This window comes from Charadrius vociferus, unplaced genomic scaffold (assembly GCF_000708025.1).
Source record: "Charadrius vociferus isolate BGI_N301 unplaced genomic scaffold, ASM70802v2 scaffold39, whole genome shotgun sequence".
In the NCBI taxonomy this organism is placed as follows: Eukaryota; Metazoa; Chordata; class Aves; order Charadriiformes; family Charadriidae; genus Charadrius; species Charadrius vociferus.
This window is the reverse complement of record NW_009650188.1, coordinates 1,053,470-1,081,105: the sequence shown is the minus strand read 5'-3', so window position 1 is coordinate 1,081,105 and position 27,636 is coordinate 1,053,470. Positions and strand designations below refer to the sequence as shown.

Sequence of the window (27,636 nt, the reverse complement as noted above, 5' to 3'; positions counted from 1 at the left end):
CGAAGGTGATGTACAAAATCACAATTTTCTGAACTTTGATTTCATTTATCCCTCCTTCCTAACCAAAATAAGTAACCTTCCCAAAACTGGATCTACTTTAAGAGAATACTTTCTTAGTGTTTTAGGGTTAATGGGTAGTGTCTTACTAAATCGGAAATGTGACATCACTAAATGTGTTGTACCTTAATGAAGCGTATAATAATTTTAATGTGGTATTTGAAGGTAAAACTGATCTTCCCTTTGTGCATTTCCTTAATTTCTCATTTTTCATTTTATAGCAATTCTAGATAACAAGAAATTATTACATTGAAGAGAACTAGAGCTATGAATGCATTTGTAAAACAAAATTTTAGTGTGGAAAATATGCTCAATTATATTTTATTGGCACATAAATCAGCATTTGTACCACCAAAGTGTGCATGCTTATTATTGCACATTAACACAAAAATCCTTATATACCGTCTTCTTTTTTCCTCAAATTTTCTGGGAAAACCTTTTGGTTATAGTTTCATAGTACTAGTGTTATCAAGAGCTATACTTTTTTTAACTTAAAAAAATAATTTTCAGACTCCACTATGTGATGGGGATCAACTAAAGGCTGTCCCATTAAGCTCATCCATTTTCACTGTACATGCGTTCAGCGGTATTTACAAATTGCACATGGAGTACATTTGAGAGAGGGAGTGTTGTCCTTTCAGTGCAGTTTACGATGGCGATACCTGCCTGCTTTTTCTTTCGCTGCATTGGCACAGGCGTTGTGCTTATTTTGTTGTAAGTGGTTCCAGTATTTGATCAGTTCACTAGGTTGGAACTGATGGGAGGTAATTAGGTGGCTATATTTACAGCTGGAGTAAGAAACTCGCCAGTGATTGAAGACAAACTCATTGGGTGGAGGCATAGGGTCAATTCGCAGCTTGGCAAGACAGATCCCCACGTATACATCCTCTAAATGTAAACGTCTGATGCTTAGGGAGACTTTAAATATTTTTTCTGCTAAATCTCCAGAAAAAACGTAACCAGTTCCAGAGCAGAATACAGGATAACGTTCACTTGGATACAAATCAGGTGGCATATACCACTTACTATCCTTGTTCCTATTAGGTGCATAACCTCTCATTAAATAACCTGTAAAATACTTGTGCCTTGGAGGAAGTTCTGGTTTCAGAAGCTTGTGTATTAAATACTCAGTATTGACAAACATATCGCTGTCAGTTTTCATAACGTATGGAACATGTGGACAGTAGGATGCAACCCAGTTCATTCCCATCAGAGTTTTAATGGTTAAGTTATAGTAGGTGTCTAAGTATTCTTGTTGAATGATGTCGTGGTACTGCCTGCTTTCCTCTAGTATGGTACGCTGGAGGTATCCATTTATCTTGATGCTTAACCCCAGCAAAAAAATACGAACAATTTGGATGCCAGGTGTCAGGCTTTCGTTACCCCAAGTTTGTCGAATAGCTTGTCTAGCTTCCACCTGGCCTGGCTCTGCAGCTATGAGCAATATTAGAAAAGGGGTCTTCTCCTGGCATTTCTCAGGCTCGTTGATGATGTATTTGAAATGATACGAAGTTGGATGCCCCATACCTTTCTCGTTGTAAATACTTCCGTTGGCGCTGAGTGTATTTTCCAAACCAGTTACTTCTTGTGGTGACAGGTCTGTGTTGTTGGAGTTGGTGACTGTTTGAGGCCTGAGCGTCTGAGGTACGGCGTCTTTCCACACGTTCCTTAGAGAGCTGTGGTTTGTCTCGCTTTTTGTAGATCTAAATCCTCGTATAGTGTAAGCCATAGGATTTTCTTTGAATCCAGCCCTGCCTGGCAGCCAGTCGTGGTGATTAAAGAACAGAAACATTGCAAAAAGAAACACGAGAGAGATCAGGCCAATGAGATGGGTGCGAAAGAGAGACCTTTTGGTATTCCAGGTCATCTTTGCAAAGCAGCAGTGTCGTCTTCTCCACTGAAGCATGTTGTAAGAATCCAATGATGGGATATGAGACAATGGCCAAGCAAAATGCTTTTCCGATCACTTTTGAATCCGCTGCTATTCTTTGGTATTCATTTTCTTTTGTTCATGTCGAGTAACTGTCTCCAAATGGCTCACTCTGCAAAGATTTAAAAAAAAAAAATCAGAAATCTTTAATTTTACACGCTCGTAATATAACAGGTTATAATGAGAAAGTAGATGTAAACATAAAATTGAGTTCCATTTTTTTGAAAAACCGGCCCATAGTAATATAAACAAGGTTTGTTTTTTATGCTAAAAGCTAACCTTCTTTTGTGATTACAGTTGACTTGATTTGTTAGCTTTTAAAAATGTTTTTTTCATGGTAAAAGTTTTGAAAAACATCCTGGGTACCGAAGATAAAACGAAAAAATAATAAATTGATCATGTTAGGAGAAAAAGTGTGAAGTAGACATAAATAGCTTCACGTATAGTGACTGTGAAATCCTTGTACAGTGTTTGAGAAGAACTGAATGAAAAGGCTTTGATACCAGATGGAAGGTTTACTGGCATTAATTAAAATTGATTTGACGTGCAGAGGCTAGTACGGCTCACAGTTTAAAAATCTTTTTTGTAAAATGGTCATGTATTGGTGGTGGGACAGACGGCACAAGGTTGATTATGGCAGAGTTGTGTTAGTCACAGTACACTGCTTGGCATGTTTCCACCGGCCCCGACTGCGTTCAGAAAGTCAATGAGAAGATGCACCTGTCAAAATTAATTTTCAGGGTCCAGTAACCTCACTTCACAGCCCTCAGATGGTAACGCAGGATAACATTTTCGGTCACCTTTCAGGCACCTTTAACCTTCTACTCCACGCTGAAGGAAAATATTGAATGGAACGCTTGGTTGTTATGCCAGGCTTATATGCAGTTGATGTAAAATTAAACTGTTGATAGTTGTAAATGATGTAGTAGGCAGAAATTTGAGGTAAAAGTTCGTATTTACTGGAAGTAAAACTGTAGAGCACCAAGTTTCTGGTAAACTGTCTGAAGAGCATGATTTTGGGGTTGTTTTTTTCCTCTATAAATTTATATGTAAGTACTATAATTCTGGTATCATATAGAAATTTCAAGTATTGTTACCAGCAGCTGTAACTGTAGGAAAAAGTGCCAAAGTAGTCTGTGCTTCATTGTCTCTTAAATTTTTTTCATATTCAAGAGCAGAGTCAACATGGCAGCTTCATGATGCTGCATATTAAAAGCTGATCACATCATCTCGTAAATGAACCTTTCACTGCACAGTAGCAATTCGTTTGTGATTTTCAATTTGCTCTAATTTATTTCTGGGCCCTAGGGTTTTGCATAGGAAAAAGGATGACAGTTGAACAAGAGTCCATAGAAAATTCTATTTCTAATACAAATGTATAATTTATTAATTGCTTTGCTATCTTCTAAAACCAATATTTGCATTAATTTCTGCATTTAAAAACTAAGTGACATGTTATGTGGGAAATTACAGGATTTTATGTTGTAAGGAAGTAATTTAAGATGAGATGGCAGTTGAACACTATATATATAATACTAATTTGTAGGTGTGTGACAATCTGACTGGTTCATGTAAAGGAAAATTTGTATTTCAAAAGGGTAGGGAGAGACTCATAAGTGAGCTTTATTTTAATTACTGTATGTCACTTTATATATAAACAAAATAACGTGTCTGCAGAAGATGCCTCATTCACAATATTTGGAAGCAAGGGGGAAGCAGTATTGCACCGAGTTGGAATTGTCTCTCTTGCTAAACTCCACTAGGAGGAGCAAGTAAGTGGGGATTTTAACTATGGATTGTAACACTGTGAACGTATCTAAAAAGGCGACACTGCTCCTTAATTCTCTTTCTGAAATAGTGAAATATTTGCCTAGTAATCTATTAAGCTCTTACCCGTCATTGTGCTGTTACACAGCGTTCATGAATTTTGTTCTCAAGCTCACTGAAAGTATTCTTGATTTTTTTTCTTTTTTTAACTGCTTGGGACTGATGCCACTTCCTGTAGACTGAGCTATCTATCTAAAAATTATTTTCCAGTCTACAGCTGTTAGACATGTGTGTCTAAAGTATGTAGCTTGAGAATTAACCTGACAAATCCACACTACTCTTTTTATGCTGCTTTAACTCAGACTTTATCCTTACGCGAAAGCCCCAAATGCAGAAGACTTATGCTTATCTTACCATTTGCACCTGCTTTTGCATGCTTAGAAAATAAAAGCCTGCCCTCCAAACTAATAATTTTTAGTTTCTCTGCAGCGTGCAGCGAGTTTCAAATGAACACTTAGCTATTTGGGAAGAATATCTCTGCATAAGCAAACATAAATGTCACTTCAAAGGGTATCCTAGATCTCAGGGAAATTAATTGTTTGATACTAGTTTGGAGGGCAGCAGTGGGAATATTTGATTAATTATCATTCCTTTGCATGCGTATGCAGTTTAGGAAGAAAGTCAAAACCAGAATTTCATTAATGTGGAGTAGCAGCTAGAATTTGGATTAATTTTGTCACACTGAATTGTTCCACTACTAAAACGGCAGTTATTAAATGCAAATACTTCAGCAAATCTGCACTGTATTACTAATCTGTGTTTAATTTTTCACTGAGGTAGTGTTTCGTGGTGTACCTACTTTCATACGGCAATAGGCGAAAGTGAGAATCTCAACTTATGTAGATACTTGTGTAAACTGAAGACTTTTCAGGTGCTCTTTTTCTACGATGCACTAAAAAAGTGTCTCAGAAAAGGCAGTTGTAATGGCTGAAACCTTTTTTCTGTCTTTATTTTATACTACTCACATTGTGCACATTAAGATAAGTTTTACAGTGAGGGATGGAACTAGAATCATAAAAAATTTAAAGAGTCATTTCTCACTTATATATTTCCTTGATTTTTTCAAAGGGGGAATTTCCTAGAAAATCTTGAATCTTTGTTTGCACTTTAAAAAGGCATTGTATAGATAGGGGAAGGACCCACATCTGTTTCTCAGCTTCATAAAACTAATGACTGAAAAAAACCAAATGACTCTGTGTCTGATTTTCTTTGTAATTCAGGTGTAAATGTTTCAAAATATACAGTGGGTGTTAAGCATTTGAAATACAGCAATAGCAATTGCTCCTTTAAAAAAACACAACATGCTAGGATGCATTGTTTTAAAATAATGTAAGCTGCTATCAATATATGTTAAACCACCATCAAACAGTATCATAAAAATATCGTTTTTCCGCGCTTTTTAATTAAGGTTACTGCTTTTGCCCAAATATTTAAAATTTCATTTCACAGAAGCTTGTGGACAGGTACCAACCATTGGCAGTAGGTAAAAAAAAAACAACCCCTAAGTATAGCAAAAGGTCTCTATACAATCACCTTGTACTCTGAAAATGTGTTGTTGCATGTAGCTCTGTATTTTGAAGATACGATTTATAGTAGTTCTACTTCATTTTTGGCACTTGACTGTGCAGTCACTGATGCATTATCAAATGCCAAATATATAAACTGTGCCTGCCTCTTGAATTCTTATTTGTGGTCTGTGCTCTGCTGGTGTTTTGGTTCCTTGTACTTTCAGTTCTGCTCTATAATTATAGCTTTGAAGATTGAAGCATTCGACTTCCTATTCACACGTCCTGGATTTTCATATTTTGATTAGCTGTGTGGGTAAACTCTTTAATTAGAGGGAAGAGTTCAAAAGGCAGCCTGAGTCGGTATTCTGATGCATATTAGGCCTCACATAATGTGCCTGAGTTCACTTACAAACTGCGTTAATCTTTTGCACAAAACAGTACTGGGGATGGGGTTTGATGTGCAGGTTTTTAAATGTCAGATACGAAAGTCGCACCACTAGCTAGACATGCTTCTCCAGGAGTATTGCCTGTGGGTAGAATTTTTTGTTTTAAAAGTTCCGGAAAGAGACTTTACCTTCTGGATGTCTTAAAAGTGATCTGAAACCAGCGACTGTTGTATGCTGCATCCTTAGGTATCTGAACTCTTTCCAGTTGCAGTTGTTTTATTGCATGTTAGCATTGCCTTGGGCAAAGAAAGCACATTTGTATTGACACTTAATGATTTATTATAGCTTATTGGTAGATTCTGCAGGTAAGCACTTTCTTTCTATGGTGTATTAAGTTGCTATAGATTTAAGTCTTAAATTTGTATTGCAAATGTTCATCTTGTTTGTTTGCCACTCGTGATGAAGTATTTAATTTTCAACAGTAAATAGGAATGAATGGCAATTAGATGGAATGTCATTTTATGATCAAAGTTAAACAGTCAGTGTTTTCATACTAAACAGAAATTGCAGCGATGGCATGAGATAAGTTACGTGCTCACCATTTTGAGTGTACAGTGTTTGAAGGTTTCCTTTTGGGATATCAGGGGAGCCTGATGTTACTTGTAAAATGTGGTGCCTGATTGCATTGCTCATGGTTTAAATCATGTCCAGTCTTGTGCACACTCCCAGTTTATGCTTGGCTGGTGTCAGCCTGATGACATTTTGCTTGTGTTTCAGGGGGGAAATGCAAGTGCAAAAAGGGCTGAAGGTGCTTTTAAGATAACGTAATTTGACTGTGTGGTCTGTTTTGGTGCTCTCAGTGTGTCACATCATGGCCATTTTCCCAGTGCTTTACTTCAGATAAGGATTAATTCTGACCTAGTTTGAGAGGATTTCTGACTGTTTTTTTCTATATCGGAGGGGTTTGAGTTTTTAATTTCTCAGTTAAAAGCAATCATTACAGCAGCAGCATTATCCCTTTAATCCCTCCTCTCCAGCTACGCCAGCCTTGTGCAGACTGAAAGCAATGCATTTAGTAAGTGTAAGGCAGTGACATTGTGCCGTGGGAGAGGAAAACCGGCTAGAATTCTTTCTCCCTGTTCAGAGACATGTTATCTCAGGGCTCTGCAAATTAGGAACGATTGTTATCTGTAATGGCTGAAAAGGTAACAGACAAATCAAATGAATATCACACACAAGGATTTGACATACCTTCCTTGGTCAGGCCATTTATGGTGCGAGGATTATACCCACAGAAAATAGTTTTGGCACGCCATCACTTCAGCAAAAAAGATGCTATCGAACATGCGCACATCCCCCAACAGTCTGCTCCCTGCGATTGCTTTTCACAGTATCCAAGCTGTCCATCTGTCTGCTCGTTGCTGTGTTACCTTCCTTGCTCATAAGTGTTGTCCTTGTCTTGGGGCTTTTTGTTCATCCTTCAAACAAAAGGACAGTCGTTCTCGTTTCTGTTCGGATCGGGGCGGTCTGGCGTTCACGGGCGACGGACGTATTGGAGCTTTTACATCTGGTGTTTCCCTTGTCGGACAATGCGGTGCTGTGTTCTCTTCTCCTCAGTATCCATATTTCTAATGGTAACGTTAGCAGGGAGTGCTAGCGCGTAGTGGTTCAGTTGCCTTCAGTAATAGGATTTCCCCTCTATTCCTTCCTTCATTGTTGCTAGGCAGTAATAGAAATGGTTTTGAGCTGCTTTAACCGAGGATTCTGGTCTATAAAATCCATTCCGTAGTTCCTCAGCTGCTGCACAGGCAGGCAGCAGTTTAAATGTGGACTTTGACAGATGCTGTCTTCTGACAGAGCAGAATTTAACGTCATTGCTTGGCTGAATCCCACGTGATTGTTTGCATTCATTTTGACTAAATACAAAGGCAGCCAGAAAGCTTCACAGGCTCTTGCTCCTATTTGATAAATGATACGTACTCAGTTCAAGCACGATGATAGGTGAATAGTATAAAAATTGTATGATTATTAAATGAATGATTGAGGGGTTTTTCAAATTGTTTTCACTTTTCCTTGACACTGTAACTTATGATTCTCTAGGGAATTTTTAATGCTAGACATTCTATTCCTGTATTCCAAAAGCTGTTCTGCACTGCAAAGGAATTATAAGCATTTAAATACTGAAGCTTGATTTAACCCGTTTGGCTCTCTGAGTATAACTCTCTTTTGCCTTCATGCCAAAGGAGAGAAAAAAAAAAAAAATATTTTGCTCGTACTTCCTTTACACGAAGCTTGATTTAACCCATTTGGCTCTCTTTGAGTATAAATTTCTTTCACCTTCAAGCCAAAGAAAAAAATAAAAATGTATTTTGCTCATACTTCCTTTACATATGCTTAGTCTATAAAAGCTGCTTTTTGTAATCTTAGGTTAGTCAATTAAGCTGGACAACGCTGATGTATAAGCACATGCTGTTAAGCTGCCTTTCTGCTGTTAATGGCTTTCTTCCTTGGTAAAGGTCGAAGTCTGATATTGCAGAATTGGGGGCACTTGATTTCAATTATTGATGGATCTGAAATGTCTTTTATCTCTTACAGACATACCTGAATTATACAAACTGTCTTTCTGGTCCTAATGAAACTTGTGTTCCTTTCATTTCTGTCCTTTCAATACTGACCCTTCTATGCTGAAGCATCTTGTCATGTTTACTATAGGCTATAAATAAAATATCACAATAGATAGCTTAGAAAATAGAAAGCTAGCAGCATACTTACCCAAGTATTTATTAGTCACTATGTGTGTCCACTCTATTTTGAAAAGTTAATGACTAGCTCTTTAGACTGGGTTTTTTTTTTTGTTGCTGGGTTTTATTGGGTTGTTGGTTTGTTTTCTTTTTAGCCAAAGGATAAATAAAATATAATTGCTCTGTCATGGTATTTCTGATTAGTAGGATTGTAGGTAGGTACATCCTCTACTGGCAAATAAGGCTTCCCCAGGCAGTCAGTGTGTTTTACTCTTCTAGATACATATTCTGATAATTTACTAGGAACATAATCAGATTTATATCCTCCTAACTAAATCAGCTGTGTACACTAACTTTCTCTATTAATTTAGTCTCATTTTTAATGTATGCATTTCCTATCCTGATGACAATTTCCACAAATCCTATGATCCTATTTGGGGACATTTTCGTAGCATGAGCATGTTCCCTAAATATTAATTACAAATATAACATGCATGTCAATAAAGACTTGTATCTCCTACACTCTAAAAAATATTGTATTTAAATAGTGGAGGGGAGGACAGCAGGGTGGTGGGTGAGAGAGGAGAGACCTGTGTCCAGCACCACTTACTGTTCTGGGACGTTTATGAATAATTAAGGATCAGTGCTTTGAAAGGTTGCATGTGCGCTTAGTCTACTGAATTTTCCACTTAAACACACAAAGCTTTCTTATCCTTACCCTATGTAATATACAGAACTTTATATAATCTGTTGCTGTATGCACAGAAATATGTGACAGAGTTTGGCTAGGGGTATTGTCAATTTGCTGCGTTCTGAGCTATGAGTAGGATATCCAGTGGGATATTCATGTATTTAATTTACTCGTGTTGATTTACATAGAAGCAGTAATGGTTTTTTTGCATACGAGCATGTAAATCTGCCTCTGACTTTTGAATTTTTAGGTAGGACGCATAGCATTGTATTTGGGAAACAAGTCTAAATCTCAACAGAATGGTTATTAAAATCCATAGTGTTTCCACTTAATTTGTTCACTACTGCTTCACTATACCTAAAGTGTAAGGTTTGTGAGTTAAGTGTAAGTTTACGTGTTGTAGCAGGCAGAGCTGGTTTTATGTTTCCATAGATGCTCATTAGTAAATATTAAACATACAAAAATCCCAAGGGCCATTTTTTTCTAAACGGAATAGGTTTTTAAAGGAAATTTAGAAGGGAGCGGATGTCAGCTTTGGCTTTTAATTATATGACCATATCACTTCTGCATAGCTTGTAAAGTTCAGGCAGAACTGTTGCCTATTGATATGTGTAAAATTTGTCTTCTTGCCATGTGAACAAATTGAATACTGAATTCTTGAATCTTAATGAACAATTTCTTTTGTTCAGTTATTCTTTGCTTTTGAAGGATGAGCAGGTCTTTGTTCATCTTACAGAAAAGTAAGGAAAAGCTTTGATTTTTCTGCTGCTTTCTATCTGGGTGTGGCTGATGTAGCTTTAAAGAGTCAAAGTTTCAGGAACGTATTCCTTTTCTTTTAGAGCACTTCCTTCTTTACTATTTTTATGATACTGCGTGCTTCTGGGTAATTCAGGAGGGCAGAGCTTGCTTTGTACTGGAAATATGACCTGAAGGTTTGAGTAATCTTGTTGGGCTGGAGGTTGGAATGAGCTTTATGTCGGCTAAAACTCACCGTGAAGGGTCAGTGGACTGCTTGTTCTTGATCCAAGGAGTCGTATGTTCTGTAATGTTACTATGGTTACATTCTAAATTAGAAGCTGCACTGTTAGTGTTTGAAATGCTGGCATCTATTAAGGCTAAGGAGGAGTTACTCTGATGTGAAGATGTGCAGCGTGTGGGTAAGGAACACTACAGAGTTACCGTGGCCAGTGAAAGCTCGACAGTTCAGCGAGTTCTGCAAAGCTAGAAGCAGATGCGAGGAGTAAGAGAAGACATCTGCTCAAAATAACCTGTGCACGTGACAACTGTAAACTGTTCAAAGTTTACTTATGTGTAACAAAGGTGTGTACGTTTGCAATATTTCCTTAAAAAAACTTCCGGCATGTCATCTTTAGAGGGTGTCAGTAGAAATGTCTAACTGGTTTTAAAATAAATCAGACCCTAAGGTTGAGCCATTAAATAAAGTTCTCTTGACAACATTAACAGAAGTTTCTCAAATCAATTTAGAGTAGTCACGATAGTCAGGTGTGTACTGCTTGGTAATTTTCTGCCCGGTGCCCACGAGTCCCATGAAAGTTAAACAAAATACGTACATCATAGCTGACCTGTCAACTGAATGTTCCCATATAGACTGTGCTTTCTGGATACTTCATGAATACTTTGCAAAGATTATTCCATTTTATCATAGTAAAATGTAGTATTATTTCAGCTGTAATGTGTTGAAAACCTTTCAAGTGACAGTTCAGAATGATTTATGGCAACATTTTCAAGGCTGGTTATTTGCTTTTAAACTTTATTCTGGAAATGTGTTAATACGGAATGTCATAAATGCTTAGTTTCAGTTTTCTGTGTTAAGAATTATTAGGTATATGGCCAGTGGCCATTCTGCTCTTCTGCCATTAGTCATTTAGAGTGGAGAGGACAGGGTTGTAGAATATTTGTAATTTACTTGGCTCCTTTGTGATCCCAACATGTTTCATAACTATCACAAGGATGTTTTTAACTGAATGGGAAATAGCAATCTAGAAATGACCACAAGTGTCAGTATTGCCTGCCTGATATTCCTTAGCAGATTTTCACCATTGCTTAGCTAGTTGAGAAACCCAGCTTACGCTTGGTACATTTTTTTAATAAATGGGCAAGATTTTGCGCTCTATTGTAATCACACCCAAGCCATAAAGTTAATGATTTCATTCATATTTGAGCGTCTCAAACTTAAAAGAGAAATACAGCAATAAAGATCAATCTGATATGGTGACAATACTAGAAAAGGTTTCCAGTTATTGTGAAATGTCTGTATTTTTGTTTGCTAATGTGTAGTTGATAATTGTTGTATCATTTAGTAAGGAATATAAGCACATCCCTTAACTTTGCGAAGTTGTGAGACAGAAAAGACCGAATGATCTTTTCAAATCAGGAGGGTACTTCTTATTTCGTCTGCATTAGGAAATGTTTCAAGGGATGTTTCATAATTACAAAGCTTGTTTGTTTGGTTTTTTTTATTATTATTAAGTAAACTGACATTCTAGGTATCTAACTGGAATTCAATCCATTCCCCTATCATAGCCTCCTGTGAGGAACACAGGTTTGGAGCACTTGAAAAGCCAAAGTACAAAATGGTTTCAGTCTACTTTATTTCTGTTCTGGTTTTGTGTGTTATGCAAATTTTGCATATTGGATGCCCAGACACGTTTCTTCCCTCAATAATGTGTTGCTTTATCACATTGTCTTTCTTCTCTGTATTTTGATTTTTCATGTCTTCCCCCAGGCTTTGCAACCAATTATTGCTGAGCTTAAGTGCTAAATGCAGATTTTTTTTAATTTTTTTTTTTTTCCTGGGGATGGACAACATAATTTCATTTGTGTTGTGCAGTACTTTTGGTTGCGTGGTTCTCCGCTGATGAACTGACAGTCCAGTGCCAGCAGTAATATTTTCTGCCTGTCACAAGTATTCCTTTTGCATTCTGTGAAGAGCGGGGACTTCGTGAAGCTTTGATTCAGCACAGCAGGGGGGAGAAGGCCAACCAGCACCAGAAGTTCACAGGCAGCTTAAAGAACGACTGTGGAAAACAGATTCCTGGTTTTCCCCTAACCGTATGACTTGTTTCATTCCACCGCCTGCACTATGTGATGAAGTTACCCCTAACATCCACCTTCACACCCCCAGCATGAGAATTTTAAATGAAAATTCTTACGGAAAGTGAGACTTCAGGGAGGAACTGATTCTACCTATCAAATCTCTTCAAGTGGGAAGATGGCATCCTATGGGAGTTAATAGGTCAGCAGCTCTTATGCCTAAGGAGAAAAATGCCTTGTTCCTGCTGTTACCACCCATCCAGCTCCTTCTCTCTGCCTGATTCCTTCCCGCAACAGGCACAGAAAGACCCTGTTCCCTTAGGCTGCCATCAGGCACCCAGCACTTCTCTCCCAATGATTTGAAGAGTCTTGCCCATCAGGTTCATCACCAGCACGTAGACCTCCTGCCCAGCAGCCTTCCTTTTGGAAGGCTGATTAAGAGATTAGCAGCTCCAACTGTTCGTCTTGCTCACTAAATTTTTTCCCCCGTGTGTGTGATCCATATGTGAATACGGAGGCATTTGGTCAGCCTCAAAAATTCCTGGTTTTGAAGTTGAAATTGGCGACGCAGATCTTCACTTAACATTAAATAATGTGAAACTGAAGAGCTGGAATTTCACGTGTCTTGGGGTTGAGACCTGTATTGACTCTATCCATCTGTCATGTTTCCTCAGTAGCTTTAGTACATTAATTCCTACAGCTCCATCCTGTAGGTATCCTCATTTCCTGCTAATTCAGTGGGACGTACAGGGTTTACAACAGAAATAACGAAGGTTTAGCAAGTGTCTTAAATGCCTGAAGCCTTTTCTTCAAGCACAGATGCTTAAACTAGGAAAACCAACAAAATCTGTGGAAAAATCCTAGGAAAACCAACAAAATCTGTGGAAAAATCCTTTCTCCAGTGATCCAAGAGGTTCTATACCTGTAATAAATTTAACCAATATTTGTTGATATCCAACAGAAAACCTGGATCATAAAATGGAGGATAAGTGCCCTTTTAAGAGCAGTTCCCTGCTGCCCATTCCTTGACAAGGTGGGGGAACTAAAATTACCCCGAACACCCTGCACGCCACCTGGTTTGATAGAACGACTTCAGCTTGGCCAACCAGTTTCATGTATCAGTTTTTTCCTAGTGTTGTTCCATGTTGATGATTCCCTCAACTTGGAGTACTTTCCAGTCAGTGCGTATTAATGAAAAGCTGATTTTTAATATGTGCTGAGTTTGATCATGTAGTGTGCTTCATATCACTGAACTGATTTCTGCTTGTTTCAAAGTTAATTCTCTTTTGTGGCAAAAATGGTTTGGAAGTAAGTGTTCATTTGTATGTGCTTCTGATAAACAAAGCAACCAAGTTACTGTACAAAATGACTTTGCATACCCCTAGTTGCCAGCCAGTCTGTCCTGCAGACTTTCTCTTTCCACTTTTGAAATTCACGTTAAACTTACATGGTAGCATCCCTTTAGTGACTTCCAAGGAAAAGCAAACTATACTGTGGAAATCATGCTTTTTGTCTGAATAACTTTGTTCATAATTCCTTCTGTAATCTGTAAGATTCTAGATTAATTTCAGGAGCCTGAGGATATTTTTCACATAAATTGCTAATGTAGAGTCAGAGTCACCAGGACTTCTAGTCCTCAAATACATTATTTAGAGGAAATTCTTAGAGCTCAGTTTGCATTATGTTAATTGATAGAGAATATGGGTTCAAAACTAGAGAGTTTTTATTGTTTTCTGCTATCCTAAACTATATTTCAAACTTAAATTCCTGGGTTTTTATTTTCTGTAATTTAGTGGCTTCTAACAGAGGAGAAAATCAAGAGACAGCTCTCTTGCATCTTGTCCATCTCGACATAATATTAAAAATCATTAATGCATACTGTAGGGAGGAGTGTGTTTAACAGAAAATAAAGATTATATTCTTCTGTGATAGAGATATATATTCTTGTAACTCTTAATCAGCATCTGCAAAGCTTTCTATCACTGATCCGTTTTACTAAAGTAATTTATAGGGAGCTCCAAGGATCTTAAAAAAAAAAAAAAACCAAAAAAACCAAACTCTTTAAAATGCAAAAAACCCCACCCTGTCATCCTCTTAAAACCCCAGCAGATCTCATGACCTTGGATGATGGGTTGCATATTGCAGATTCTTTTAAGTCTTCTTTCGAGGATTTGCATAACTAAGCATTCAGACTTCTACAAATGCTTTTTCTGTAATTTTTGGTTAATGCGTGCATATTGTGCTTTACATGGCAGAAGAAAAGAAATAGCTTTTTGGAGACCAAATCTGACCTCTTTTTCTTTTTCCTTTGCACCGTTGGTTCTACATCTTACTGTTTTCCTTGGAGGTACTTATTTTGCCAGATATAAAAAGCCCTGTAATTCTATTAATATCAGTAAGAAGCGCAATAGTGCAAAAAAGACAACAGTCATTTTCTATTTGTATTGCGTGTCTAGGTAAGCAAGCAAAGCAATAAAATGCAATGAAAATTCCTTCTTGATTTAATGAGGCCTGGATACAATACAAAAAGGGAATCTCCCTCCCCCCCGCTTTTTTTTTTTGAGAATCTAGGTCACCTCAAATGGGGAAGGCTTCTTTGCTGTGAAAAAAATATTTTCTTTTTTACCACTTTTTTTTTTTTTTACAGTTGACCCTACACAGTGCTGTCTGGAACTATGCACCAGTATCTGTACTTTTATGCTGGGTTTGCCTAATGACAAGAAGAGGTTTTGATTGTTATGTGTAATTAAGTTTCACTTATCTGAGGTGTGCTGGGGGAAGGGAATGGGCAAGGAGATACGTCAGTAACGTGGGAAACGCTGGATGCAGCGGGGAAGGGTAGAGCGGGTCTCTTGAATCTCTGTACTTCTCTCGCTAGCAGGTTGGTTGGGCCCAATGCCAGATTAAAATTGGATCTGTGTATTCACATGATAATGCACACAATCTAATAAGCCTTGTGGAACGTCGACCATTAGGGAATAGATGCATCGGCCTACTCTGAATGGTCTGGTGGAGTCGGTTCAGGTCCCGTGTGGCTGGAGCTAATAAGCTCTGATGACTCTGTGTAGAATTGCTTGCTTGTTCTTGAAACAATGCTGCGGCATACATGAGATGCTTGCAAGATTTATAAATAGTAGCTCCATGCTGCGTGGCGGTGCTGTTTCTGAAGCCCTGCTGGCTTGGGAAGTAAACTAGCTGTGTTTCTATGAAGCTGCCCTGAGCTAATGAAATCGCTAAATCTAAGGCACCTTTTGTCATCTGGAATGGAAAATGTGCTGCCTGGAATATCTGATCCCAGTTGATTGAGATCTGACGGCAGTAATAAGTTGGGGTTTTTTTTTAGAACAGCTTTCATACTGGTAGTACCTTGTCATTATTTTTATCTAATTTTCAGATGGTTTTCTTCAAAGTGCGGGCTAGTCAGTGACAAAAATGTCTCTTTGAGAAGATAAGAGTTTTTACTCTTCCTTCAAAATAGGTACATATTCATTTACCTAAGAATATGACAATGTAGAAGCTGAGAAATAAGGAAGAAATACGTAGTCTGGCATAAGATCCGGAATAGTTTTTTTCATACGCTTTTCAAAATGTCGTTTTTAAAAGAACAGGAATAAATAGAGATGTGTGAGGCTTTGTACTTATTACCAGCCTTTTGAGCTACACGTAAAATTACTGTGCTGCCCTTTCTCAAAAGGTGACGCTGCTATTTTGTTTTGGTGTTTTTCTCATAAAAGTAGAGCACCACCAAATTAAGACAAGGAAGTTATTGGATGAGTCCCTATGAAATTGAATCTGCTTGTGACTGGTGAAGCCCTCCTAAGCACGTACAGAAAGTTCCAGGGTGTCATAACAGAGGAGTCTTGTTGCACTTGGTTTTTTTTTTTTCCCCCTCATCTGGATCATTCTTGGCATTGGAAGCCTAACTCTCTTCCAAAACATTGTATGCTCTTAGTCGCTTACTCAGTTTTATTTCCTGCCACCTAAGTGCTCAGTTTTCCAGTGAGGGGATCTTACTTAGCAACAGATTGCTGTAGGGGAAAAAAAAAAAAAATCTTGTTTATTTTTTTATCACTGACAGTAGACGTTTCAAAGGCGAAACAACTATTTGAAGTAACAGGACAGATGTGAGGGCTAAAGAAGAGCTGAAGAGGTCTTGCTGCTTAAGGCAGATTTTCTTCAGATAAACTGTGAAATCCGCAGGATCATTATGGATGACTGATATTTGCTAACATGTGAGTAGCAGAAATAGTAGTTGCAGTGAACCTCAGCTGTGTCGGTGCTGACTGGCATAGTCTGTCAGCTTAGAGGTTTATTCACAGTGGGAAGTTCTTAAAGATGCATTTGTGTATGTATGTGTGTATACATACATGTAAGGGGAAGGTGTATAGGGAGTGAGAGAGGCAGTCGTTTGAAACTTTCAAAACCTGTGTTGAAATACGCTTTTGAGTCCACTCATTTAGTCAGGGGGTTATTTTTCTGCAGTGATGGATGAAGACTTAATAAAAGTCGTAGCATAATAGGAAGATCCTAAAAATTTTAGAGTTTTTGTATGGCCCTTTTCCTCTCTTCAGCTTTGAATAGAATGCCCCCAGACTGTAGGAATGAGACTTTGTCAGTTGACCTTCGTTTAAGAGGACTGCATTTCTGCACTACCAAAAATACAGCTGTGCCCTAGCCATTTCAAAGAACAGTCGTTTTATAAACCAGATCTCATAATGCATAGATAGAAGCTTGGAGATAGTCTATCTACTATATGGATTGTGTATAAAATGAAAAAATAAAAGTTGAATGCTGTCTTCTTAGTGCTTTGAGAAGGGCTTAATTTAATCTTCTCTACTAAAGAGAGAAGAATAATGGGGAATTTAGATATAATGCCAAAGGAAGCTGAAAGTAGAGGCAGAAGGCCAAATGGAAAAATTCCTCTTGTGTCATACAGCCAGAATCCTTCCTGTATTTTAACTTAATGCATGATTTATTGCCATTAAAGTTAGTTTTTGATATAGGCATATAACATCACTGGTTTTTATGTTCTACAGTAAGGTGGTATGAAGGATATTTTAATTCAGGATACAAATACAAATAGCAGTTTGCACAGTCTATTTGGCATATAAGATTGTAGCAATAATACACAAATTCTATTGCATGCATGCTGGTGAAAAAGATTTTGAAGGCAATTCTTTCAACCTAAGTATTTGTCAAGAAGGACACAAGTAGAAGGCATTGTTGCTATGATGAAAATGTGGTATCTATTCTACTATTGTTTTTCTTCAACATATGTATCTATGATGGGTGACTAAAATACTTCTGTGTCCCAGGTGACTTTGTTATATGATGATTCTGCTGCTTGATTCACATACGGGATTTCTTTTTGAAGTAAACCAGCCCTATCAAAAAGGCTGTATAACTTTCGTCAAAGAGCCAGACTTTTAGAACACACTGAAGACAACTGAAAGTTGAACAGTGCATTGTCTGTTTGCTCTTTGGATATAAACCAGAAGGCTTTAATGTGTTGCGATGTTTGGAGGATTATTAGTTTTGGGTTTTTTTTTTTAATCTTGGAATCTGTTGGATAAGTATAAATGCTTAATCTAGGACAGAATTTTGGGTTCATGCAACTTCCTGACTGTTTCTGCAGACATGTACAGTTGTGTGATTTAGTGCTGCATGGTAGTGCTCCCTGCAAAATATGTTAACTTTTTAAGCTATTTACATATGCGCTTAGGGAGGGAAACTTCAGGCCTTTTGGAGTTACCCAGTTGCACTGAGTAGAAATTTCTTGGAAAAGGGGGGACAGGGGTATAAAAAACGGTATGATCTAATTTAAGTGCTCCTTCATAATTGTAAATAAGATCGTATTTTAATTAAAACAGAATTCTAGAATGAGAGTTCTACAGTAAAATGTATGTAGTGCAATGGATCTCACCGGTAAAGCTGGAGGGAGAGAGAATGGGAGAACAGGACCATGAATGGCATATAACAGTACCAAAACCACTGCGTTTTTATTCTGGATGTTTAATTGTGATGGTATGTGTAAAACTTTTACATAAGTCAGTCCAAGGAAAAGATTTAGGTAGTCTAGAAGACAGTTTGTCAGAGCTCCTGTGACTGGTGTAGGTGGGATGTTATTATTGTAAATTTGGGAAATGCTCAAACTTCAGAATACCGTACTGAGAAAGATATGTTAATGATTTTTTTGCTAGTGGTGGAGCAGCCATTTGAGGATACTGAACAGCACAGTTTTTTTTCCCTGATGTTTTACTGTGTTAAGTATATAAAGCATGGGAAGCTAGAGGCTATGTCATTTCTAAAGTTTTAATACTAAGATTGAGGTGCTATTAATACACTTCTTATGAACCTCTTAGGTTTTGTTCTTGAGGTTTGTATGTATATTCTTTTAAATCCTAAATTGTGGGTAAGTGTTTTCATGGATCTGTTTATTTTGTTAAAAATTGAATGTAAAGATTTTGATCCAGTAATAGATGTGTTTTCTTTGAAGTTAAACCTACTGAAATCTTTTGTTTTACTTGATACGAGTGTATGAAATCACTAGGCAGAAATAAACATTGTGATCCACTGTCAGCTCTAGTCATAATAATAGTTTTCAAAATAGTGCTTTTTCATATGGCACCATATAGCAAGCATGTACATTGAAAATGTAAGGCATTCTGTGTCTGTTCCAAAATAGTTGGTTTCTCTTGGATTTAGTATTTTAATGAACTAAAAGTGTATTCACAAGATGACCAATAACTTTGTGTTTGAAGGCAGATTGTTATGTGTCAGATTCCCAGCTTCTTGTGATAAAAACTGAGCATAGATCAGTTCCTCTGAACAGATCATCAACCTGTTGACAAAGATTGTTATGTTGCGCATATGAGGAAAGGAGATGGGGAACAGAATCTGGACTGGTGGTAACACAAGTAGATCCCGTCCCATCCCCCCAGCTGGAGGCGCTTTTATTGCAAAAATCTTTGTCTGGAGTTTTTGTTGCTCTTCCCATGCATTTTAACCTTGAATAATGCTGTGTTTACATATAGTGCTTGGCAAACATTTCACAGGGGCTCTTCTGATTGTACAAGCTGTAAATGTAAGGCTATAATTAGGCATTTGAGAAAGGGGGAAATGATGAAATTTGCGTTCTTGCCATGGAGAAGTGATACCTTTTGCTGCCATTATGATCCGAGGGTCCTTAGCCACAGTGTCAAAAAGTGAACAAAAAAGTCTGATCACCCATTGTCCTCTCATCAGCATTCACCTAAAAACTGTGCTTGCACCCTGATTTGACTCACTTTCTATCTTCATGGTACACAACATATTTTCTTCCTTTCAGTCTGTTTTTTAAATGAGTTAAAGCAACAAGATCTGTAGAGGGAGAGCAGGACAAAATCTGGGGTTTTTTTTTGTGAATATGGTGTTTCTTTGGTTAATTTTCAGTATTCAATATAATTTTTTTGTTGTGTAGTTTTTTGTGGGTTTTGTTTTGTTTTATATAACAATTAGGAAGAAGCCTGTGAACTTATGCAGCTGGGGCAGGACAAACGTTTAGAGACAGTATTCTAGCTACTTGTAAGCAGATTAAATTGTCCAGTCTTCCCAGTTTGGGGGAATTAGTATGTGGATAACTGCCGCATATGCAAGCCCAAAAATCGTAAGACTTTCATGCTGGACTAAACTCAGAAATGTTTGCAGTACATTACTTTTCTGTTTCTAACTTGCTGGTCTGATGTTGTACAGATAATCTCTTGTGTCTCAATATTTTGTCAATATTTTTATCGCAGCACGAAAGATAGTGAATCTGCTCTGTCTCAACGGACAGCTTGTTGATGAGGGCTTTAAACAGATGTTATGCTGGAGGTTTACTACTCTGTTTGCAAATAGCACAGTTAACTCTTATATATACACTTTCTTCCCTTTTATATAGTACTTTTTAATTTCCTATACCTACAGTTGCTATCACTTAACTTTGCTGTAGCCAGTGAAGCAAGTGCGTGTCCAACAAGACTGTCTTGGGGTGTCTTAGTGTACAACTCGCAAAGTACAGACATATAAAAAGAGTTCAGAAGAAAATTTGAGATAGCATAAATTACCTTACCAATATTACTTGACTGGCTGCCTGGATCTGTACTTCAGTAATTCTGGCAGCCTGTTCCACTTAGAATAGGCCTCAAGAACATCACCTTTTGTGGTTTGAAAAAAAACACCTACTCTTTTGCAGCTGAACTTGCATAGTAGATTAGTTGTTACTTATAAAGGAGGAAGTCTTGAGTGTCAAGACAGTTCTGCAATTTGAACGTTTTTCTAGACTTTTCCCTGGCCTGTGAAAGTTCAAAATAGCCCTTTCCATGTTGACGTGGTTATAGTCTGTTGTATTCTTATAATCATCACTGTCATCGCTCAAGCCCTCTTATCTCTTGGCTTGTTTATTACAATTTATTATAGCTGCAGCTAAAGCTTTTGATCCTGAAAAAGCTCATGCTGGTTTTGAACTCGGCAGTTGCTTTTCTAGGCAACACAAACAACTAAGAGTTCATCATTCCACTGTTCAGCTTTGTGCATTGGCTCCTCAAGGAATACAGTTCCAGGATTTTCTCCTGATATTTTACGTCTTCCAAGGTGATTACTTGGAAAATTGCTTTCATCTCTCTGGCCATGACCACCCATGATAATTATGTTCTCTTGTAACATAATGTAATGTATAACCATAGTGCTGCAATCGCTAAAGCTGGTAAGGTAGGGAAGAAGAATATTAAAACTTTTTTTTTCAGTGAATAGAAAGGAGACAATCACATCAAGATGAAGTACAACTCACACAAAGTGGTGCTGGATAATTTGTTGAACAAGCAATCATGAAAAACACCTAAGGGCTTTAATAGCTTTCTATGTATTAGAATTCTAGTGTTACAGCATCTCCTGTTCTAGTAACGGGATTCAGTATAACCAAGGAGAGCCTGGAAAGAACCTCATCAGTTTCTATTGCATTGAAATATAGAACAGAGTCACATAAAGTTAATCAGTTGCTTGGGTCTTGGTTCATTTTGGGTTGGGTTTTGTTTTGGGGGGTGGAGGGGAGGATCATGCAGAAGTTAAGGCTCCATGTGGATTTGTTTAGGTACCCACAGAGCTTTTAAAAATAATCTGCTCGCACAAAACATTTTACGAGTCTCTCCAGAAGTTGTAAAGGAACCTTTTCGAGGTCTTTTAAGCCTTTTCCTCTGCAAATATATTGCTCACAGAGTGCAGGTGTAAGTGGGTTCTTCCTGTTGCTCAGTACAGAGCAACATTTTCTTTAATGTATATATGACTGTTCCCTTGCATATAATTTCCAAAGCAGGATCTGAATAGAAAAATAACTGCTTTTCTACGTGTGTTTGCAGCTTGCGTGTCAGCAGTGCTTTTATGCAAATGAATTGCTTGAGCCCCATATTCTGTGATATTTCTGGTGAAAAACCACTTCATATGAGTGACTAATACTTAACGGTTACAGGTAGTATTGGAACTAGAGATTCATGAATGCGTGAAGTTGAAAGTTGGAGACTAAAACATTAGCAAATTGTAGTAAATTTCACAATTATGCAAATTCAGGTTCTATTGAATTGATGTGGCACGTTCTGATTTTAGTATACAAAAACCCAGTAGTGTATAAACTTTTGCGCCTGACTTTTGAGAAAGATGAAACAATCCTTTTGTTCTCAAACTGTTTGTGAAAAATCTTACTGATTGCCAAGTAATGTGCGTGAGGCTGGCTCAGTTAATTAACCCAAAGGGAAAGAATTCTAAGCAAAAATAATGTTTTAGTGATACCTACTTTTGTCTTTTTGCGTACTTCCAAGGGAATGAGTGATTTAAATAAAAACAAGTATGTATATTATGGGCAGGCCTTTATTTTTTAAAAGCAGACAAACAAACAAAACCTGTGGAGTTCTCTTCTCAGGATTAAGAGTTGGTTTTTGATGAAAACAGTTTATCCCCAGGGAAATGGAAGTGCTTACATGCTTAATCTGGCTTTGGCACCAACATTCCTCTCCAGCTCAAAATTGCTATTTCAATAGCAAGGGTTTGAAATTACATGACTGATGTAAATTCAAGATGAAGATCTTAATTTTACTGATATTTTGTGCGAAGATAAAGATGGGAGGAGCTGTAGGATGTTTCGTTAAAGATTGGTCAGAAACGTTTTGAAAGCTTAGCTTTGAAGGTAATGCTTAAGTTTTAAGGCATATCAGTAATTGTTGCTTTCATTAACTCTTTCGAAAAGCATCTCCCATAATTTTTATTATTATTATTTTAGCGTATTTATGTAGTTTTGTCCTTAATTGATCACTAGTCACTATTCTTGTAGATTCAGTTGCTATGTGTTGCTTAGATCCATTTTCTTTGCAGAACCAGAATATTGCCTAAGCTAACTATAAGCAGTCCAATTAATTCAGCCATATTTTTCCATGTTTAAACTGAACTACTTTTAACCTGGTTGTAATCAAGAAGACACTGCAGTAAGTCTTTTTCATTTCTTTCAATGACACTGATCTCCATCTACTGAAAAAAAATCCTGTTCTTTATTATGTTGTACAGTGTCAACGTTCCAGAATTTGAGTAATCTTGTCAGTTTTAATTCTGTAATGGATTAATAAGGGACCAGATTTGTAAACAAAAGTTGAATTTGAATGCTGTGGAACAAGTATTAGTATTTCTAAATTTCAATTAGTCCCTTGATGACACCAGCATAGTTCTATTTCTGCCACTCTCCTTTGCTTCTCCTTTCTCTCTCTCCTCCATCATTGTCATGCTGTACTCATTCAGAAGAGACTGTCTACATCTGATTTCCTTACACTTGTGAAATTTGTTTTATGTACTAACTTTATTTTGAAAACTATAATGAAATTTGCTTTATCTTTGTAAGAAGATGGGCATCAAGTTTTCTTTCTTGCAACTGAATTTGAGGATTGGCAATCTTCCACTGGTATTTTTTTCAGACTGTGGTTGATAAGACACGATCTTCAGTATAAGCACTTTTGAATTTTGAAATAAATACGATTTACATGATTTTTACTAACCCCTTTTGTCACATCAGTTTTTTAGTGGTCGAAGTAGGAAATAGCAAAGCTATGGTGGTATTTTCCTTAGGCAGTTGGTATCGGAAGCCTTTGATAAATAATGGTAAACTCTTCTCCTTTTCAAATTCATTTTATAAAATTATGTCTAATTCTGCTTAAACTCCCACTCTCTTTTCTAGACTATAAGGAAGTTGAAACAATGTAAACAGTAGAAATGACCTTTTTATTAATATTACCAGCAACGGAAGTTAAAATGACTGTGATATTAGCAGTATTTGCACAACAGTTAGGATCCTGTTATTAAATCCTTTTTTTTACAGCATAGTTTAAAATTAGGAAGGCATTTAAAAGCTTGCGGTTTATTATTTAAATATCTGTCTTGGGGGACTGCATATGCAGATTTGTGTGCACAGAATTATGCAAATAAGCTATACCAGTTTCACGTGTACATAAAACGATGATGTGAAACACTAGTTAAACTTAAAATTAAAATTTTCTTGATATGAACAGAAGTCAGATAATTACTAGGAAGACTGCAGAGGCAGGGCAACTTGGTTAGGTTGTTTTGCTTGGTTCTTTGGAAGATTCCCACCCCTGCCCCACCAACACAGCTTTTAAGGGCTTCAAATGTTTAGAACAAAGCCCTGTGTTTTCAGAATCCAAACTATTTATATGAAATAGATAGGTGTTTCTATCAAGATTCAAGTAGAGCATCTGGATCCCATGTTAGATACCCATTTTTAAAGTTTTGTTCCATTGTTTTGGCTGTTTGTCATACATTGATGTATACAAGATTTTATTTCTAGAAAAAATACTCTTTTTAACTGTGCAGTTGTTCTAGATTTTGCCATAGTTTTTGAGGCTGGGTGTTACTAGAACCTTCAAAGGTTTGATACTTTAAATCACTCAGGCAATGATAGTATAGTTGCTGGTAATTAAAATGAGTTCTTAGTCTCTTCTGCCCTAAATTGACTAGGTAAATTGAAGTCTGTTCTTAAAGATAATTTTACAAGCTTACCATACACATGTATTTATTTTCTTTCTCATTGAAGTTTCAGTGTTGCAGTTTTACTGTGTTCATCTTTATGAACAAAACAGTCCTTGGTTAAATTATCTTCCATTGTGGATAGTCAAGCTGAAAGATGCTTTACGTTTTATATGCAAGCAGTTGCTAATACTTCTAGCAGAATCAAATATTACTTTTTACTTGTACTACTTCTGTGCAGGAGCATACAAGTTACCTAAGAATGTTTAGATTTTGGGGTAAAGATCTTGTACTAATTTAAATGTTATAAAAGAACAAGATAGAAATTAAATTTGCTAAATTAAAAAAGCCACAAGATGGCATCAAATTGTCAATTCTGTCCATTGCTCCTAACATTTTTTTAAAGGTCAAAATATTACAGACTATGGATCTCTACATAGAAACCACTTGGGATAGCGAATGTGCAATGAGATAGTTTGAGCGTTTTCCTTCCATTATTTGTACCTTACAAAGCCACAATAAGAAACTTTTAATAGCTTTTTTTTGTACTTCAAGAGAGTAAACTGACTTGGCAATTTGTGATTCCAAACGAGAAGTGAGTGAAAGTAACTTAATGGTGGATGTTAATGCTCCCTTAGACTTAAGTACTAGGTATCTAAAATACAGATAATTTTTTTTTCTAAAATACAGAAAAAAACTAGTTAGCTAGCTCATGGTATCAGATGAATATTGGTAATTGGTGATTTTTGCAAATTAACACAAAGAATTACAGAATTGTTTTATTATTAAAAAGGTCTACAAACAATGCAGCGGGTTTTAAAAGTTGTTTGGTTTTGTTTTGTTTTTTTAAATCCAAATCAAAACAACACCCACTGTTGGGTAACTAAATACAGCTATAGATTGACCATAGTTTACTTTTTTTCTTGGTTAGAGTATTTTGGATGGGAATGGAATGCATGGAATATTTCAGATTTGCTATTGCAAGAAGCAGATCTTTTGAAAGTTGTTGAACTTGTTGAATGTTTTATATTAACATGGATTGATGATGCAATATATTGGAAGACAGACAATTGTGCTGAGAATCTGTCCAAAACAATTTGCATCTTTATAATATATTACAACATGCCTGTATAATGTAGAAGCAGGGAAGGGAAAATGAACGCACATGTGAAAGGAAAGGTGTGAGGTAAGCTGTATGCAAAACATGCACATTTAAGGGACTTTATGCAATAGCCCTAAAGCTTCTTTTTATTGTAAACATAGTTTACTCTCACAAAACTTAGCAGAGCACATGGCAGTGTTTGACTTTTTAAGACAAACATGGAGTTTGTATGAAGACATGAGGAAAGAAAAGAACACACTAAAAGCTTAATTACCAGGGCATACAATAATAGAAGTCAATCATCCTTCAGGGTGTGGGGTTTTTTTCCCCTTGTTTGACTAGAAGTAAGAATCTGGATTTTTTTTTTTTTTTTTTTCCCCCCACAAGTCCTAATCTGGTTTCTATTCATGCCCTGGGTTGTGAACCCAATATTTTTAGCTGTTTAGGTAGGACAGTGCTGAGTAGGAGAAGGCATACATTAAATAAATATAGTTATGGAGCAGACATTTTGTAAGTGTCTAATGTGATAGGAAACATTAGTACTGAAATTGAATTAATTCCCCTGCAAAATGTATACAGTTGTGTATCTGTAAATGAGGCAGTGAAATTCAGGAAAGTATGAAGCTTTTGGTATCTGTTTTCCTGATTTCACCCTATGTCAGGTTGTTGCTTCTGAATGGTTAAATACTCATATGTTTAATGTAAATTCTAAGTAAACTATATATAACCTTCTATGGTAAATTAGCACAACTAAACCAAGTAATATGTTTTTGATTAAAATACGATGTTAAGTGGACGTCTTAAAGAAGATTTGTATTTTTCAAATTACATGGTTTTGTTACTAAATTAGTTTCAACTTATGAATATTCATAATATACTCCTTAACAATCTCAAACAGCTTATGCATAAGAATTAGGTACGTCATCTTCGAGCAAAACTGTTAAGTGTTCAGAAACTTTGAGGAAATGAATGTTCTTTAAATAGCTTAACAGTGATTTTTGCTGCTTCTGATGTTTAGGGTACAGCTGTGCAAACAAAAGCTCCCCTAACTGGAGGTTGAATTTGCAGTGTGCTAGTTACTTAAGAGTAAATTTAACATTAAAAACTTCACATTAGAAGATTTGAAATGTCTTATTACTGTGTGCTTACTGAGAAATAAGTTACTGTCTTTACAAGGAGTTAAAGCATGTAAACGAGAAGTTGCCGCGGAGTAGCTAACATGCCATTAATTACCAGCAGCACTTACTTTCTGTGGTCGAATGAACCAACAATGAAGTTTACTCCATCAACTTAACTTTTTGTCTGGGACAAATCCTATCATGTAGTTCTCTGTGGCTATACCTGCCTTGTTAACAGAGCTTGTATCATAAATCACTGCATTGTGGTAGGAAAAACTTATACCTTTAAATTATTTTGAAAAACATTAGGTTTTGTATCCAAGCTCAGCATCTTTTGTTTTCAGGACAGTGTGAAATGTTAGCAAAAATATCCTGCTAATTAAAGCTTATTCAAAGCAGGTTTTCTTCTCCATTTACTGTGTCTTGTCAACCACGACTGCTCTGCAGTCTTGGTTTTTCCACGTGTTAATAGTATACTTTTCTCCTTACCAACCATTTAAGAACTGCGGGCTTGAAGTATTGATCAGAGCTTCTTTTGCAACATTGTCCACAGTTTTTACATAATAGGCTGTGGTGATTAGGTCACTGATAATCATAGAGAGTTGTAAATCAGCTACGAAGAATGGATGTTATGCCATCAGTAGGTGACAACTGAGCTGCTGTGCTAAGATGCCAGAGTATCAGGAGCTGTGAGCTGCGGTTCATCCATGAAATTATTGCAGTCTAAGGCAGTGATTTACAGAACTAAAAGCCGTGGCCTCCATCACTTATTGATTTGCAGACATTGTTCTTGCAAATAGAAAGGTCATAGGTGTGGAAGTGGTAGCTATCTCTTGTGTCTACTTATTTAAATGAATTTATTTCCTACCATTAATCAGATATTTTCATGTGTGTGTTTTGGTTTGGTTGGTTTGTTTGTTTTTTATTTGTGATTATTTGTTGTTTTGGGGGTCTGCTTCGGTTTGGTTCAGTTGCAATGTTCTCAAAGCCCTGCCTTTTCCTTTTAGGCTTCTGCACTAAGTTTCCCTTTAATCACTTCAGAGAAGACAATTTGGAGGAAAGTACGGAAAAACTCCCAAATAGATCATTTGCCGGTTATTTTGTTAGCCTTGATTCTATGTATATTCCGGTGCTTTATGTGGTGAAGAGAGAAATCACAAGCACAAGTCACATATAAACCAAAGGAAGG

At 36.8% G+C, this 27,636-nt stretch overlaps 2 protein-coding genes across 2 annotated transcripts in view; one reads left to right on the top strand and one right to left on the bottom strand.

Annotated features, from left to right (window-relative positions):
- The window catches only part of CDC73 (cell division cycle 73), a 108,846-nt gene that overhangs the window by 60,871 nt on the left and 20,339 nt on the right, over nucleotides 1-27,636 (top strand). The window lies entirely within an intron of this gene.
- LOC104293303 (beta-1,3-galactosyltransferase 2) lies at nucleotides 558-7,187 on the bottom strand. Its single transcript, XM_009892794.1, has 2 exons — nucleotides 6,960-7,187; nucleotides 558-2,097 (listed from the first exon to the last, which is right to left on the bottom strand). Exon 2 carries the CDS (start codon nucleotides 1,961-1,963, stop codon nucleotides 695-697), a length of 1,269 nt encoding a protein of 422 aa, XP_009891096.1. The 5' UTR covers nucleotides 1,964-2,097; nucleotides 6,960-7,187; the 3' UTR covers nucleotides 558-694.

Bases quoted from the DNA above. Each gene is read 5' to 3' on its own strand.
- LOC104293303 (XM_009892794.1), bottom strand. From the start codon at position 1,963: ATGCTTCAGTGGAGAAGACGACACTGCTGCTTTGCAAAGATGACCTGG.